The 17,427-nt window shown below is 35.7% G+C and overlaps 1 protein-coding gene across 5 annotated transcripts in view; it reads left to right on the top strand.

The window, feature by feature from the left end:
• NOL4 (nucleolar protein 4) overlaps positions 1-17,427 on the top strand; it is a 431,144-nt gene that overhangs the window by 346,463 nt on the left and 67,254 nt on the right. For all 5 annotated transcript variants that reach the window (XM_043558563.1, XM_043558562.1, XM_043558566.1 and 2 more), the window contains one exon: positions 8,509-8,689. In XM_043558563.1, coding sequence (XP_043414498.1) covers positions 8,509-8,689 — 181 coding nt within the window. The remainder of the gene's footprint in view (positions 1-8,508; positions 8,690-17,427) is intronic.

The following is a 17,427-nucleotide window of genomic DNA, read 5'->3' as shown; positions in this document are numbered from 1 at the left end:
CTACTAAATAAGACATTTAATAGAACATTGTTTTAAATAATTGTATGAGAATTCATCCTGTGTTGTACATATGAGATGATAAAAACAGGGCCTATTCAGTATGGCACCGATCTCTAGCTCAGGAGACTGGATGAAGGTATCATTAACAGAAATCCAAAATTCAGGAGGCAGAGCAAATTATGGATGGAGAAGTGAAAGTATGAGAAGAAAGTGTACAATTTTGACATACTGATTAGGAAGCACATGCGGGGTATTCAGGTATTTATGTCCAGTGAGTAGTTGAAAATGACTCGGGAAAAGGTCTTAACTACAGATTGAGATTTAGGGGTCTTTGGTATAGAAGGGATAGATGAAGGGATAAACACAGCTGAGATCTTCAAGGAAAATTATGCATAGAAAATAGCAGACTCAAAGAGAAGCAAAATGGAAGAAAAGGAGAAGCTTAGTTATACCGTTTCTACCAAAATTTATTATGGAGAAGGATAACATAAGCCAATATCTTAAGGAAGATAATACCACCACAACAAATACACAGCCGCCAAGAACATTAGTGGATTTACTTGTGTATATTTTTGAGAAGTTAGAGCACTCCTAAAAATTAATGACTTCTTGAACAACAAATTAGTTTTTCATCATAGATGTAAATAAAATTGTAAACTTTAAACCTGATGCATGAAGAAATATGCCAATGGTGCTATTTCTTTTCTTACTATATACCCTACACCCACAGTCACCATGGTAGATCAGCGCACGTTACATAACTAAGTGGCAAGTGACAGAAGTAGTACTATTCGGGAGAGGAACATTAACAAAAAAACATAGTGTTTTGTTTATGTATACACATACCCATACATAGTCAGGCATAAGCACTGCATGTTAAATTTATCACTAGGTTATTTTCAGTTCATTTCATGTTGTCTCATGCATGTTCCCTTTAAAAGTTAATTTCACACTAATATAAAAGCATTATGACTCGGTGATTCAGGCATCACCATCTTGATGGCTTTTCTAATTACTTTAGTTTGACTATTTCATAATTAATACACTTAAAATATCCAGATGGGTGGTAATTTGTACACCCAGATGAAATCAAATTAGAATAACCTGTAAGCTTTTATTCCAACGTGTAGGTGTTAACATCTCAATTATGTGGCTCCTTCAAGATACACAATTTGGATGGAATTATGTTTACTATGTGATTGAACGTAACGTTTGACAAAAGTAGCTATGAAGGAATCCATCATGTAGAGTGACGTTAGGAAGGGATTTTTCTTCATTCTGCTCAGGCAACCACGCTGGCACGCCTGTTTCTAATTTTGAAATCGTCTGGGATTACCTCGCAACATCAGTGTGGAAATAGCATCATTAGTCAAGTTTCTCTGTTTGCTCAAAAAGAAATGTGGAAAGATGAAGATTATCTGCCATGGCCACTTGTTGTTGTTGTTTTTAACTTTAATTGTATTTTTCATATCTCTGCTTTCTAGTTCAGTCTAATTTTCTTAAGCCAATGATGAAAACTCCCAGGACCATACTGAGAGGATTTTGGGTAACTGACATCCGGGATAAATAAATAGTATGTGAGGGCTCCCTTTTAAAGTTCTTAGCCTGAGTTTTGTTGACTTATGTTTATGTAGCCATTTGTGAGAAGGAATCTAAAGTTTCAACATAACATAACATAAAACTATGTTAAAACATAGTTTTAACATAAATTGCAGCTTAGTCGTGTATTTTAGAAAAACTGATACCCACGGAAATGAAAAGAAAGTTTGTTTCTCTTGTCTTTGATCGTGACACGCATTATTTTAATTTGTACTAAAACGTTAATCACAACAGTATTAATACCTATTAGTTTATTTCAGCATTAGCCAATAATATATGGATATTCTATATGGATAAAATAAAATAAATATCAGAATTGATAACTGACAAAATCTAATTAAATCCCTTTATGAAGCCCCTTTATGGATCACAGATTTGATTACATTGTAGATAAAATAACATACCTCTTCAGGCTGCCCAGCATCATACCCTAGGTGGCCAGTGTGCAGATTTAGCCTTAATCTTCTGATACCATTATGTCAATAGGATTCTTATGTAGTAGCTAATGGTTAACTGCTCTAAAAAAATTTTTAATGCTTCTATTGTGCTTCCCAAACTTAAAAAAATTTTTTAATGTTTGTTTATTTTTGAGACGGAGAGAGACAGAGCATGAATGGGGGAGGGTCAGAGAGAGACAGAAGCAGGCTCCAGGCTCTGAGCTGTCAGCACAGAGCACGACACGGGGCTTGAACTCACAGACCGGGAGATCATGACCTGAGCCGAAGTTGGACTCAGCTTAACCAACTGAGCCACCCAGGCACCACTGTGATTCTCAAAGTTTAATACTAAAAATACTTGTTCTAAATTTGGTTAAAGCTATAATATTCTGAATTTTTATGATAGCTATAATGTTTTTATAGCTAGAGGTTTTGACATAGCCATCATGTTTAGGTCTTTGCTTTGAGGGAAATTTTAATTGTTTGAATATAATTGTCTTGACACTTTGAATTTCCCATCTTCTGTAGGATATTTGGTTCAAGGTCTTTTGGTCTATAGCAACCTGAGGACTGAAGAGCTCATTTATATACATTTGAAGTCTTTGTTCTCTCCTATGATATCTTTTAGTCTCTATTTGTTTTTCTTGCATTTTTTTTCATAAAGATAATTGTATACAGAAGAGGTACAAGAATTTCAGATAAATAGGTCTTATTTCTTTTGTTTAATGGTGGCTGGGGGATATTATTAGAGATTTAAGGAGAAAAAATATTTTGTTACTCTGGAATTTAGGTTAGAATATGAAGAAGGAAAATACTATCTTTCTCCATTAGTTTGATGAAAGCCATAGCAAAACCTGATTTATTCATATAACACTTTCAGATTTCACACAAAAAGTAAACTTAATTTTTTTAACCTTTATTCAGTTTTTCTGAGAGACAGAGACAGAGCATGAGACAGAGAGAGACAGGGAGACACAGAATCCAAAGCAGTCTCCAGGCTCTGAGCTGTCAGTGCAGAGCCTGACGCAGGGCTCGAACTCACTAACAGTGAGATCATGACCTGAACCGAAGTTGGCCACTTGACTGAGCCACCCAGGCACCCCAAGAAACTTTAAAATAAGTCTTTTAAGAAAAAGATTTTGTTTGCTCTTCAACATTAGATACATACCTTAAAATTTTGCGAACAATATTAAAAATTAAATGACAAACCATCATCAGATATAAAATATTCAAATAAAACTTAAGACCAGAAGAAGTGAGGAAGTAATAAAGATTAGAGCATAAATAAAAGATATGGAAACTAAAAAACAAAATCATATGACAGATCAATGAAACCGGAGCTGATTCTCTGAAAAAATTAATTATGAGAAAATTCCTATGTATTGGTGCCCAATGGCACATTTAGATGACTCAGAATATTTCCCTGCTTTTTTTTTTTTTTTTTTTGCCACTTTAAGTTATGACCAGAGTATGGAGTGTTATCAGAGGAAGTGACAGAAAATGTGGCTGCCAGGATTGTTCTCAAACTCTGAAGAGCTTTGGATGCCAGCAGCTCTGGGTTTTGTTCTCCAAGAAGAAAGAAATCTCAAACTCTTGAAAGAGAATTCAACATGATAAATGATTTTAAAAGATAGGTTTGAGAAGATGTGCACAAGATGTTAAGGGGAAAGCACTGCTCAGGAGGTTATCCCATTAGCCCAAAGGAGAGATTATGGGGCTCTGAATTTTGTATTCTCAGTGAGGGTTTCTCAGATGTACGCCAATGAGGGTCCTTTCCAAAATGGAGCCACGAGGACATGGGTGTGGTTTGACTGAGAGAAGCCTAGTGTAGGAGAAAAAATAAATCTTGGTGTGATGCATTAACAGAACAAGATACATTCATTGGTGATAGAACAGGTCTTGTTTTGTTTCTTAATTAAAAATGTTTGCAAGAGATATCTGGAGGAAAGAAAACATAAATTTAAGTTCGATATTAAATCTGATATGCCTACATTTCCGTTTGTTCAGGCATGAGCCTCAGAGAGAAGGCCAATATTAGAAGTAAGAATTTGAGTATGACAGTTACATTGGTAATATCTGAAACCATGCCTGCCATGGTATCACCAGGTAGAGCATTGCAACTATCTTACCAAAAGAGAATATTAGCTTAAAGGGGATTAAGAAAAAAATAATTTAAGAAAGTTTTTTTTTCTTTTTAATCAGTAGAGCCAAAATTGCAAATAAAGGTATGGTTTTAAAGATGTTTTGAGTTGTTATAAATGTAGATTTTTAAAATATTTTAAAAACTCAGGAGGAAAAATATCTCAGGAGAAACAAAAATACCATATGACTAGGAAAATACATTTTTATTCCCAAAATATATTAAAATTTAACATTTAAGATGCCAATTTGGTATTTCTTTGTTAAAATTGATTTTTCTGAGGCCAAAATTAATATAATATGCATATAAAATCAATGACCAGGGCACCTGGGTGGCTCAGTCGGTTAAGCATCTGACTTCAGCTCAGGTCATGATCTTAAGGTTCATGGGTTCAAGCCCCGCATGGGGCTCTGTACTTGGAGCCTGCTTGGGAATCTCTCTGTCTCTCTCCTCTCCACCTCCCTCTCTCTCAAAAAAAAAAAAATCAGTGACCAAAATATTTGTATCTGCTGTCCAATTTTACTACCTCAAAGGAACATTACTTTTACATTTCATTATGGTCATATTAACAAAGGAAACCAAAGTTGAGTGTTAGAAACCTATAGAAAAAGATATTTTTTAATATGATTTTTTGGGTCAATAATTAAATGGCAGACTGTTACATGTAAAGTTGAAATTCTTTTGATGTTTGTCAGAGGGTATATGTGCATGGAAGCAGGGGGAAGGGCAGAGAGAGAGAGGGAGAGAATCCCTAGAAGGCTCCAGGCTATCAGCACAGAGCCCGATGTAGGGCTCAATCCCATGAACTGTGAGATCATGACCAGAGCCAAAATCAAGAGTCAGACACTTAACCAACTAAGCCTCCCAGGTGCCCCAAAGTTGAAATTTTTAAATGCTAAGTCTGTACGTTTATTTTGGTAATAAAACTTTATGGCCATTAGGAAGAATTTTAGAGCAGATTACTTGGCGATGTAATTCTTGCCATTCTTGCCAACCATATATCTATGTTTACTGGGTTGGGGACTATATTTATTTTGTGTTTTATATTTAAGCCAATAGTTCTCAAATCTTTATTGTTTAAAAAATCGTGTATGTGTGTGTGTGTAAATAATGCTACAAAGAGAGTCTGTTAATGTAATAACCTGTTATTCTAAGAGTTTGATAAAACTCTGAGTAACAGCTATCTTGCTGTGGTTGTGGTTTCTCAAGTCAGAAACACAATCTAGCTTCTCTCTTATTTCACATCTTATCTTTAGGCTACTTGGATTTGGTCAAAAGATGTTTTTCCTTATTATCTTAGTGGGTTTGGGAGCATCTTTGCAAAGAACAGTCTTCTGTGTTGGCATCTTAGTTATTTGTATGGCCAACAGGGGGAGAAGATTGTATGGAATGCTGCTAACTGAACGAAATAAATGACTCCCTGAGTGTTACTATATATATGTGTGTGTGTGTGTGTGTGTGTGTGTGTGTGTGTGTGTGTGTCGTTGGCATCGTCAATCACTTCTCATCATCTCAAATAATAAGTACATTTGCTTTAAGTGCAGACTTTTTTTTTCTAAGCAGTTTTAATGGAAGCTTTGATTCTCTCAGATCTTTTATGAATTTCCCCATAAACTCTTAGCAATGTACTTAGTTCTGGAACACTTGCTATCAAATGGAAGAAGAGAAGATTTTAGAAAGTGGAGATGTTTTCTAGTAGTTTATATGTGAAATAAATTGTACTTTCTTGCCCCATCAGTGCTAATAAATCAAAGGATAAATTTAGAGCTTTAACTTAAGTAAAAATGCTTCTGTCATGTAGACTACAAAGAGCATGAAAAGATAGGAGAAATCCAATAACAATCTTGCAGAAAGCTCAGGCAAATTGATGCCTGAATTATCCATATGTTTACTATTTTGCAGTGATAAGCTTCTTTGAAGTGTGTGCAAGCTTCTTCACCTTAAAAAGGTGGATCACAAGTTCCTTGCCCAATGATGAACTAAAAATGTAATTCAATATCGATGCAACATTGCCTTACAACTTCTAATTGCCATAACGATGTAAGGTAAAAGGCAAAAAAGAAGAAAGGTATCTGAATTATTAAATCTAGCAGTACACTTTACTGGAATTTTCTAACTATAGATAGAGAAGACTTAATGAAAACATACAATAAACATGATAGACGGTAGAAGATACAGTCTAAGAAAACGTAGAATTCTTGGGAGACATAATAAAGACATTGTAACATTTTCCAAGCAAAGTTTTTTGGAATCTGTTGTCAAAAATTTGAGTGGAACCAAATTTCTTTTTTTTTTTTAAGTATCTGTCCAAATTACTTGAGTAAAGGATTCCTTAGCCATCTGCACTTAAGGAATTCAATCTATATGGCCCAAGTGCCAATCAGGTTCTGCAAAGTCTAGTTGTCTCTGTCCAGTTTCTGAGGATAAGGTACAAAAGAGTACAAACCAGTCTTCCCAAAGACAGTGACAATGTCAAATCATTCCCAATCTTGCCTTCCATCTATAAGTAATCACACATCCTATAACAAGCCTATAGTTTGTGAAATGTGCATACTTCAATACATCAAGGCTATATTTATCGATAAGGCCAAAGCCTTGTTACAGAAGTTACTATAAGCATTTCTTTAATTTGTTGTATATTTTTAATCAAAGCAACGCTGCATTATCTAGTACACTGCTGGTGGTCCTTAAATCACTGATACTATCTTATTTTTATGGAATTTTTAACAGAAAATTGAAATACGTCTCATAAAAGCCGGGATAGGATTTTGTCTGATTTTTGAGGAATGAAATTTATTTCAATGCCTGAATATGCAGTCTTATAAAATATTGATATTATCCCATTTTAAAAATAATCTTCATAGCAACCCAGGGGCAAGCTGTCAGCCTTGAGAAGTTTGGGAACTAATAATTAAAAGTTGCTTACAGAGGTAAAATGTGACTCTAGGGGATATTTATTTTTTTATGTCATTAAAATCTATGCTTCTTTGAAACCAGTAACAGCAATCGTTCATAAGAAAAACACGAATTAACTTTATATTAAACTTTTGCCCAAAAGATACTGCAGACCAGATTTTATTGAGGCTTTCATATGTTTTATTTCTCAGCATATAGTGGACTGCCAAGAACATTAATAATGCAAATCTGTGTTTGAACACAAATGACTCCCTACAAGGCCTGTTTTGATTATTAATGGAATTAATTATCTGCCTGCTCTATGCAGTTACTGTGGTTTGGAATAACAGTTAATAATGAAAGACTAGGCAAATTTTAAAAATAGCATGTTTAATAATACGAATTAATTCTATCCTACAAAGAATCAGTGAGCAAATATTGTGGAGACAATGCCTGCTCTCTTCTCTCTCTTTACTCATCATGAAGAAACTCCTCCTATAAGTGTATTTTATTGTCATTTTTCAAACACAGAAAAATAGACTGGGATGTTCAGAAAGGCCACCAATTTTGCCAAACTGGGAACTCAGATTTTGTCATGTTGCCCAAGTAATTTTCAATCAGGAAACTGGGAAGTTATGCAAGTAGTGGAATTGTTTGAGGCTAGCCCCTACCAGGGGCCCCAGAATTGCTTTGAAGAATCGAATATTCTGCCTTCTTTCAGAGTTTCAATGGCTACATGTCTTTACAGAAAGAATACTTCACACAGCCTGGTGGTTTTCATAATGCTGTAGATGCAGTGATTTTATGAATGTAGATCAAACACGGCATAATGGCACGTCTTTGTGCCCTCATCCCACAATCTCTGGAACACTCTGAGTCATCTCCCCCCAGAAGCCTTACAGTTCCATGGAGCGTAGTTAAAATCTATTTCTTTATAGAAAAGAGAAGTCATACGCATAAAAAAAAAATCCATGGGTAAACATCATGGATTCACCTGTCAATGTTCTGATAAGCTTTACTCATTTAATAAGCTTAAGCTGAATATATAAGACCTGTCTGTGTTCTACTGTGGAGGAATATATATGTAATATGTAGGATAATGACATAGTGTATATAATATTATATTATTACATATATGATAATAATATACATTTAGGTTGATTTCACCTCTGGGCTATTGTGAACAACTCTCTTCATGTAATTTTAAATTCAGTTGGAAATTGCTTGCAAATTTTGCTCCACCTCCAATCTGTCTCGCATCGTTACTTCCTTTAAGCCAAGTTGTTGAAAACGTGCGTGTGTGCCAACTTGATGTTGACCATATATGTATATTTTTTTCTTATTCAGTGCCGACCTGTAGATAACAACGAGATGGTCGTAGTCAAGGCGAAATAGTACAGTGACTTGACAAATAATGGAATGCTGTTGTCATTGCAGGACGAATCTGCCCCAGCTGACAAACAGTGTAAACCAGAGGCGGCCCAGGCCACTTACTCAACCTCAGCTGTTTCAGGCTCCCAGGAGGTGTTGTACATCAACGGCAATGGGACCTACAGTTACCATAGTTACAGAGGTCTAGGAGGGGGACTGCTTAATCTGAATGATGCTTCCAGTAGTGGTGAGTCTTTACTATTTATTGTGCTTTTTCTGTCCATTTGGGGATAGCAAATTCTCTAAATCTGAGAGAAGAAAATGAATATGCCTTGATAAGCAACAGTGCCAATCTGCTAAAAACAAGACCATTTAATACAGAATATTTGTCTCCCTACCCGGATATCTCCCTATTCTGTTGCTGTTTCTGAAAGTGGCAGCACAGTTACGCAACTGGAGAATTGGTATTTTGTACTCAAAAAAAAAAAAAAAAATCTCAGCTAGTGAAATAGCAAAAAAATTTTTTTACCAAATAGTTATACATTCTTCCCCCCAAAGCTGTAATGCACTATTCATCAAGAATAATGACACATTTCGGGGCGCCTGGGTGGCGCAGTCGGTTAAGCGTCCGACTTCAGCCAGGTCACGATCTCACGGTCCATGAGTTCGAGCCCCACGTCAGGCTCTGGGCTGATGACTCAGAGCCTGGAGCTTGTTTCCGATCCTGTGTCTCCCTCTCTCTCTGCCCCTCCCCTGTTCATGCTCTGTCTCTCTCTGTCCCAAAAATAAACAAACTTAAAAAAAAATTAAAAAAAAAAGAATAATGACACATTTTCTCAGTGTTCAAAGAGGTTTTTGGTTTGGAAAATATGAGGCACCAGGAACTTTACTTGATAAAACACACACAGTAAACCTAAGAACATACACGTGGAAACAACACAGAGAAACGACCAGTGGCTATCCATGCCCCACCAGCACTGAATGGTGTACTGGGGCCAGCTCATACCAGCTCATTCTTCGTAAATTGTTAGGAATTTCTTGAGCTTATATACCAAAATGAATTGCAAATATGTAATATAAAAGGAATAAAATACGTGGGTGAATTTCTTATTACTGGGTCGTAGGAAGTGCTTTCCTACACTATACTTAAAATTCAGGGAAAAAATAAGTTTCATTACACACATGCATGCACACACACATACACACACACTTTTGCATGACAAAAAAACACTATGTGTTTATGTGTAAAAATAAATCATAAATTGGTAACATTGTTAGCTACAAAAGGTTAATAAGCCAATACATGAAGTTATTCTAAAAAGAAAGAAATACCCCAAATTATATATTACAACATAAGGCTAGAAAGTAAACTCACAATTCCCAAAGAAAGCCATGCAAATGTCCCTTAAATATGGGTAAAATTACTCAACCCCGGTCGCTTCTAATAAAGAGAAATGAAGATTAGCAAAAATCCAAATATTTATACAATATTCCTTTGACAAGGCTGTGGGGGAAATGAGGACTCTCATGCACAGCTTGTAAAAATGCAAAAAGTTGGGGTGGAATTTGGCAGTATCTAGAAAAGTTAAGTATGCATTTACCATTCAGTCCAGCAATTTCTTTAGGAATCTCTTGTTAGGAATTTATCTCAGACACATATGGGCAAAAATACAAAAAGATATATGCGGAAGGGTATTCATTGTAGTGTTATTTATAAATGCAAGAAAAAAAGGATTACCAATAAAAATGTCTATCAATTGATGGCTCGTTGACTCATTTTGAGTGCATCCAAACAAGAGAGTAATATGCAGCTATATATACTCCAAGTGGTGAAAAGTACCACAGTTTTCTAATATTCATTAAGGAAGGACTTATATAATTTTTTTAAAGTGTATATAGAGGCAGGAATGGGGGAGAACAGTTTGGAGAAAGGAATATAAGCAGAATTCTGAAAGCATAGTTGGTTTTTATATTTTTATTTTAAAAAATTTAACTTTGAACAGTTTAAATACATAATTGTGAAGCAAAATGACTTGAAAAATTCCTGATATCAAAAGTAAAATGATGCACATGAACTTTATCTGTGTTCACGAGCAGTTGGCATAGCCCCCACACAGAGGAAATTTTCCAAGTGATCTCAAAAACCATAATTTGATTCCACAGCATGCAAGCCTACGATAAAACCTTAAACTATTTTCAGTAATCATATTATTTTGGGCTGTTGTCTGTGTATTGTGGTTTAAAGCAAAGTTGTAATTATTTTGATGTCTGTGAAAGTTGGGATTTTTAGCAAGGGGCAAAGTAGATGTAGACGTAAAAGCAATATGTTTAAGGAAAAACTCCCATTATCGTGTATTTGAATTGGTAGTATCAGTGAGTATTCAATGCATTTTTTTTTAAAAAAACATATTTCTTCTTCCACTGAAAATTGCCTGAAAGAAATACCAATTTCAATTTTAATATTTAATTAGGCTTGTGGGCTTTTAATAGATTTCGGAGCAAATTGCATTATTAATGTCAAAGGAGTATATACTCAAAATCATTTACTTTTATAATGCTGCAAATATGCTCTGAGTGTGTTCAGGGATTACTCTTCCTTGAAGGCTGGGGCTCTTTGGTCTGCTTTAAAATTAAAGGTGCTCTAAGGACAGAATCACTGAGCTTTCGTCTGAAGCAGTTACTTTCAACTCAAAAGAGGGGTGCCCCAAGTTGAAAAGAAAAAAAGAAAGCATCTCATTTGGGAAGGAAACTAAGTTTTAAATGTATATTCCGTTTTTCCAAAGCTAGGACACCTTATCAGCTTTTTTCAAGTTTTGTTTGTAGTTAGTGCACAAGTCAGAAGGAAAGAGAAAGTTTAATACCAGAAGGGGAAAACAAACAAAACCTGAGCATTCCTTTTAGCCTACAAAGCTGGAAACTGACAATTCTTTTTAAATATTCGACATGGGAAGTAAGACCTGATAGGTATTTCAGGACTTATCAAAACCTTATCAAAAGAATTGGGGGGGGGAGTGCATTGGCTATAGGTTTTAGAGATAGAAACCGTATTTTTTAGTCTTGAAAAATCATTCATTTATTAAATTATTTAGTATCAACTAATAACAATAGCTACCACTTAGCAAGTCCTTCTGGAGCTTCCGCGTAATCTCCGTTGAATCCTTACACAGTCCTCTGAAGATATGTTTTGCAATTTTGTGGAAAACTTAATTGAACTTGCCCCAATTAAAAAAATAATAATAATGCCCAGACACCACTTGCCTTTTTCCTAGCATGATTGAAACCTATTTTGTGAGGCTCAGAGAGATGAAGTGATTTTCCCAAGGTCTCTCCTTAATAAAGGGAGGAGCCAGGATCGGCGCACAGGCTTTCTGACATCAGAGGCCACATTGTAAACCACTGAGCTAACAATCTGTGCAAAGGAAGCAAGTACTAAAGTATGTGATATCCTTAGGTATGAACTAATCTACTTCTTGTCTCCAGAAACACTCCCATTCTGGACATTTTATATAATGAATGGATCATACAGTATGTGGTCTTTTATGTCAGACATCTTTCATTTAGCATGATGGTTTAAAGGTCCATCTACATTATAATATGTATCAATACTTCATTCTTTTTTATTGCCAAATAATGTTCCATTCTGTGGCCATGCCATATGCTGTTTAGCCATTCATCAACTCATGGGGACTAGGATTTTTCTCACTTTGGGGCTACTACGAATAACGCTGTAAACATTTATGTACAAGTTTGTGTATATATGTTATGATTCTTTTGGGTATATACCTACAAGAAGAATTCCTGGTTTATTCGTATGGCAACGCTATGATTAACATTTTGAGGAAATAACTCAAAATGAGATAGATGTCTTTTCATTTATTATCAGTCTTTAAAATTTTTTCTTAACTATGTCTTGTCATGCTTACACTACAAGCTTTATACTTCTTTGATTGCTGTTTCCTTTTGTGATGCTATTGTAGATGGAATGCTTTCCTTAAAATATTATTCTATATCTTTTCTATTTTTGGAGAGTGGGTAAAGTAGTAGTATTAATCATTTAAATGTTTCGTAGAGTTGAGTAGTGATGATATCTGTGCCTGGGTTTTTCTGAGAGGTTTTCAATCACTAACTCTCTTATTATAGGTTCACTTATATTGTCTCTTTCTTCTTGAGTCAGGTAGTTTGTGTATTTCCAGAAATTTGTCCATTTCAACTGAATTATCTAATTTATTGACACAATTATTCATAGGATTCCTTTGTAAACCTTTTTGTTTTCATAAGGTCAGTAGTGGTGTTCCCTCTCTAATTTCTGATTCTGGTTACTTGAGTGTTCTCACCTTTCTTCCTGGTCACTCTAGCTAAAGTCATGTCCGTTTTCTTCATCTTTTCAAAGAACAGCTTTTGGCTTTATTTATTTTCTGTATTTTTTTCTATTCTCTATTTCATTGATTTTTTACTCCCATACTTATTATTTCTTTCATTTTGCTTACATTAAGTGTAGTTTGTGCTTAATTTCCAGTGTCTTCAGCAGAAAAGTTAAGACATTTATTTTTTTCTTCTTTATATATAGCCATATTGTGTTTTTGTCTTCATTTACCTTAAAATGTTTTCTAATTTATTTTTTCATTTCTTCTTTGTCCCACTGGTTATTTAGGAATATTTTCTTTAATCACCATATATTTATAAATTTCCCAATTTTTCTTAATGATTTCTACTTTTATTCCATTGTGACTGGAAAGCATACTTTATAGATTTCAATCCTCAAGTTAAAAGTTTGTTTTATGACTCACATTGTGATCTGTCCTAAAGAATGTTCCATGTTTACCTAAGAATGATGTGTATTCTGCTAAACACAGAATATTTAGCACCCCATCTGTGGTGGGGTCTTTGTAAATGTATATTATATCTAGTTGGTTTATAGTGTTGTTCAAGTTTTCTATATTCTTGTTGATCATCTGCCTAGTTATAATATCCATTATTGAAAGGTTATTGAAATCTCCCACTATTATTATTGAATTGTTTACCTTCATTTCTAACAGCCTTTCATTTATTTTGGGACTCTGTCATTGTGTATGTGTGTGCGTGTGTGTATTTATATGTGTATATATATATATATATATATATATATATATTGTTTTTGTTATATATTATTAATGAATTGACTCTCTTATCATTATAAAATATCCCTCTTTATCTCTAGTAAATTTTTTAATGTTTATTTTTGAGAGAGAGTACACCCATGCATGAGCAGCAGAGGGGCAGAGAGAGAGAGAGAATCTCACACAGGCCCCATGCTGTCAGCACAGAGCCTGACTCAGGGCTCAATCTCACCAACCTGACCTGAGCCGAAATCAAAAGTTGGATGCTTAACCAACTGAGCCACCCAGGCGCCCCTCTAGCAACTTCTTATATCTGTGTTGCCTAATATTAGTTATTTTTGTAACCCCAGAAAAAGGCAATGGTAACTTGGATTATAGGTAGTGGTAGTACTGAAAATGAAGAGAAGTGGGCAAAATTTTGGACATGGAAGTGACATATAAAAGAATGCAGGACAAATTGAATATTGCTTATTACCTCTACTCAAATACAACCAAAATAATTTACCTTTGCTTCCTAAATGGCTATGTAATTTTGGAAACCCAATGCCAAATGAAAATGTGGAGCCTCTTATTTAAAAATTAATATCAAGATGGTAATAACAGAGCATTAGACAAAGCATGGTTAGTTTTTTTGTTATTTTGTGTGTGTGTATGTGTGTGTGTGTGTGTGTGTGTGTGTGTTTTCATTGTTTGTTTTGCTCTGTTTTCTTTTTGAGAGAGAGAGAGAAAGCCTGCATGTGCACATGGAAGAGGGGAAGTGAGAGAAGGAGAAAGAGAATCTTAAGTGGGCTCCACACTTAGCATGGAGCCTGATGTGGGGCTTGATCTCACAACTCTGAGATCATGACCTGAGCCGAAATCAAGAGTGAGATGCTTAACTGACTGAGCCACCCAGGCACCCCACATGGGACTCTTCTGAGCACGGGATGTTGTGAAACACATACATGCCCCACTTTGTTCCTTTGATTTATTTAGCAAATTGGATGAACACTGTGTTTTCATAAACATGGCAGATAGTTACTGGCGGGAAGAAAGATAATATATGCAAAGATGGAAAAGATTAAAGATACAAGTGAGGATATTTTGAGTTTTTTGAGGAGAGGAGAAAACGGGCAACTGCCAATCGTGAATAAATACTGAAAAGGACTTTAAAGGAAAAAAAATGCTATGAATTATTAATGAGCAATGATCCAAAAAGAAAAAATTTTGCTTCTTCTTGGCTCTATGGCTCTCTTTCTTTTTAGGAAAATGATGTTATCTAGCTCTTTTACGCCTCAAGGTTCACCCACCTGAATTTTTCTTTGACCTGCCCTTTTCACCCCTGTGTCCCTCATTTACTAGTCATCTTTTATTTTTTTTTATTTTTTTTTCTGAAATTTATTGACAAATTGGTTTCCATACAACACCCAGTGCTCATCCCAAAAGGTGCCCTCCTCAATACCCATCACCCACCCTCTCCTCCCTCCCACCCCCCATCAACCCTCAGTTTGTTCTCAGTTTTTAACAGTCTCTTGTGCTTTGGCTCTCTCCCATTCTAACCTCTTTTTTTTTTTTCCTTCCCCTCCCCCATGGGTTCCTGTTAAGTTTCTCAGGATCCACATAAGAGTGAAACCATATGGTATCTGTCTTTCTCTGTATGGCTTATTTCACTTAGCATCACACTCTCCAGTTCCATCCACGTTGCTACAAAAGGCCATATTTCATTTTTTCTCATTGCCACGTAATATTCCATTGTGTATATAAACCACAATTTCTTTATCCATTCATCAATTGATGGACATTTAGGCTCTTTCCATAATTTGGCTATTGTTGAGAGTGCTGCTATGAACATTGGGGTACAAGTGGCCCTATGCATCAGTGCTCCTGTATCCCTTGGATAAATTCCTAGCAGTGCTATTGCTGGGTCATAGGGTAGGTCTATTTTTAATTTTCTGAGGAACCTCCACACTGCTTTCCAGAGCGGCTGCACCAATTTGCATTCCCACCAACAGTGCAAGAGGGTTCCCGTTTCTCCACATCCTCTCCAGCATCTATAGTCTCCTGATTTGTTCATTTTGGCCACTCTGACTGGCGTGAGGTGATACCTGAGTGTGGTTTTGATTTGTATTTCCTGATAAGGAGCGACGCTGAACATCTTTTCATGTGCCTGTTGGCCATCCGGATGTCTTCTTTAGAGAAGTGTCTATTCATGTTTTCTGCCCATTTATTCACTGGGTTATTTGTTTTTTGGGTGTGGAGTTTGGTGAGCTCTTTATAGATTTTGGATACTAGCCCTTTGTCCGATATGTCATTTGCGAATATCTTTTCCCATTCCGTTGGTTGCCTTTTAGTTTTGTTGGTTGTTTCCTTTGCTGTGCAGAAGCTTTTTATCTTCATAAGGTCCCAGTAATTCACTTTTGCTTTTAATTCCCTTGCCTTTGGGGATGTGTCGAGTAAGAGATTGCTACGGCTGAGGTCAGAGAGGTCTTTGCCTGCTTTCTCCTCTAAGGTTTTGATGGTTTCCTGTCTCACATTGAGGTCCTTTATCCATTTTGAGTTTATTTTTGTGAATGGTGTGAGAAAGTGGTCTAGTTTCAACCTTCTGCATGTTGCTCTCCAGTTCTCCCAGCACCATTTGTTAAAGAGGCTGTCTTTTTTCCATTGGATGTTCTTTCCTGCTTTGTCAAAGATGAGTTGGCCATACGTTTGTGGGTCTAGTTCTGGGGTTTCTATTCTATTCCATTGGTCTATGTGTCTGTTTTGGTGCCAATACCATGCTGTCTTGATGATGACAGCTTTGTAGTAGAGGCTAAAGTCTGGGATTGTGATGCCTCCTGCTTTGGTCTTCTTCTTCAAAATTCCTTTGGCTATTCGGGGCCTTTTGTGGTTCCATATGAATTTTAGGATTGCTTGTTCTAGTTTCGAGAAGAATGCTGGTGCAATTTTGATTGGGATTGCATTGAATGTGTAGATAGCTTTGGGTAGTATTGACATTTTGACAATATTTATTTTTCCAATCCATGAGCAGGGAATGTCTTTCCATTTCTTTAAATCTTCTTCAATTTCCTTCATAAGCTTTCTATAGTTTTCAGCATACAGATCCTTTACATCTTTGGTTAGATTTATTCCTAGGTATTTTATGCTTCTTGGTGCAATTGTGAATGGGATCAGTTTCTGTATTTGTCTTTCTGTTGCTTCATTGTTAGTGTATAAGAATGCAACTGATTTCTGTACATTGATTTTGTATCCTGCAACCTTGCTATGAAGCTTGAAATCAACGACAGAAAAAAGTCTGGAAAACCTCCAAAAGCATGGAGGTTAAAGAACACCCTACTAACGAATGAGTGGGTCAACCAGGCAATTAGAGAAGAAATTAAAAAATATATGGAAACAAACGAAAATGAAAATACAACAATCCAAACGCTTTGGGACGCAGCAAAGGCAGTCCTGAGAGGAAAATACATTGCAATCCAGGCCTATCTCAAGAAACAAGAAAAATCCCAAATACAAAATCTAACAGCACACCTAAAGGAACTAGAAGCAGAACAGCAAAGGCAGCCTAAGCCCAGCAGAAGAAGAGAAATAATAAAGATCAGAGCAGAAATAAACAATATAGAATCTAAAAAAACTGTAGAGCAGATCAACGAAACCAAGAGTTGGTTTTTTGAAAAAATAAACAAAATTGACAAACCTCTAGCCAGGCTTCTCAAAAAGAAAAGGGAGATGACCCAAATAGATAAAATCATGAATGAAAATGGAATTATTACAACCAATCCCTCAGAGATACAAACAATTATCAGGGAATACTATGAAAAATTATATGCCAACAAATTGGACAACCTGGAAGAAATGGACAAATTCCTGAACACCCACACTCTTCCAAAACTCAATCAGGAGGAAATAGAAAGCT

The sequence above is a fragment of the Prionailurus bengalensis genome, chromosome D3, assembly GCF_016509475.1.
Source record: "Prionailurus bengalensis isolate Pbe53 chromosome D3, Fcat_Pben_1.1_paternal_pri, whole genome shotgun sequence".
Classification (NCBI taxonomy): domain Eukaryota; kingdom Metazoa; phylum Chordata; class Mammalia; order Carnivora; family Felidae; genus Prionailurus; species Prionailurus bengalensis.
Note: the sequence above shows the minus strand (reverse complement) of the source record. Positions and strands in the feature narration are given on the sequence as shown.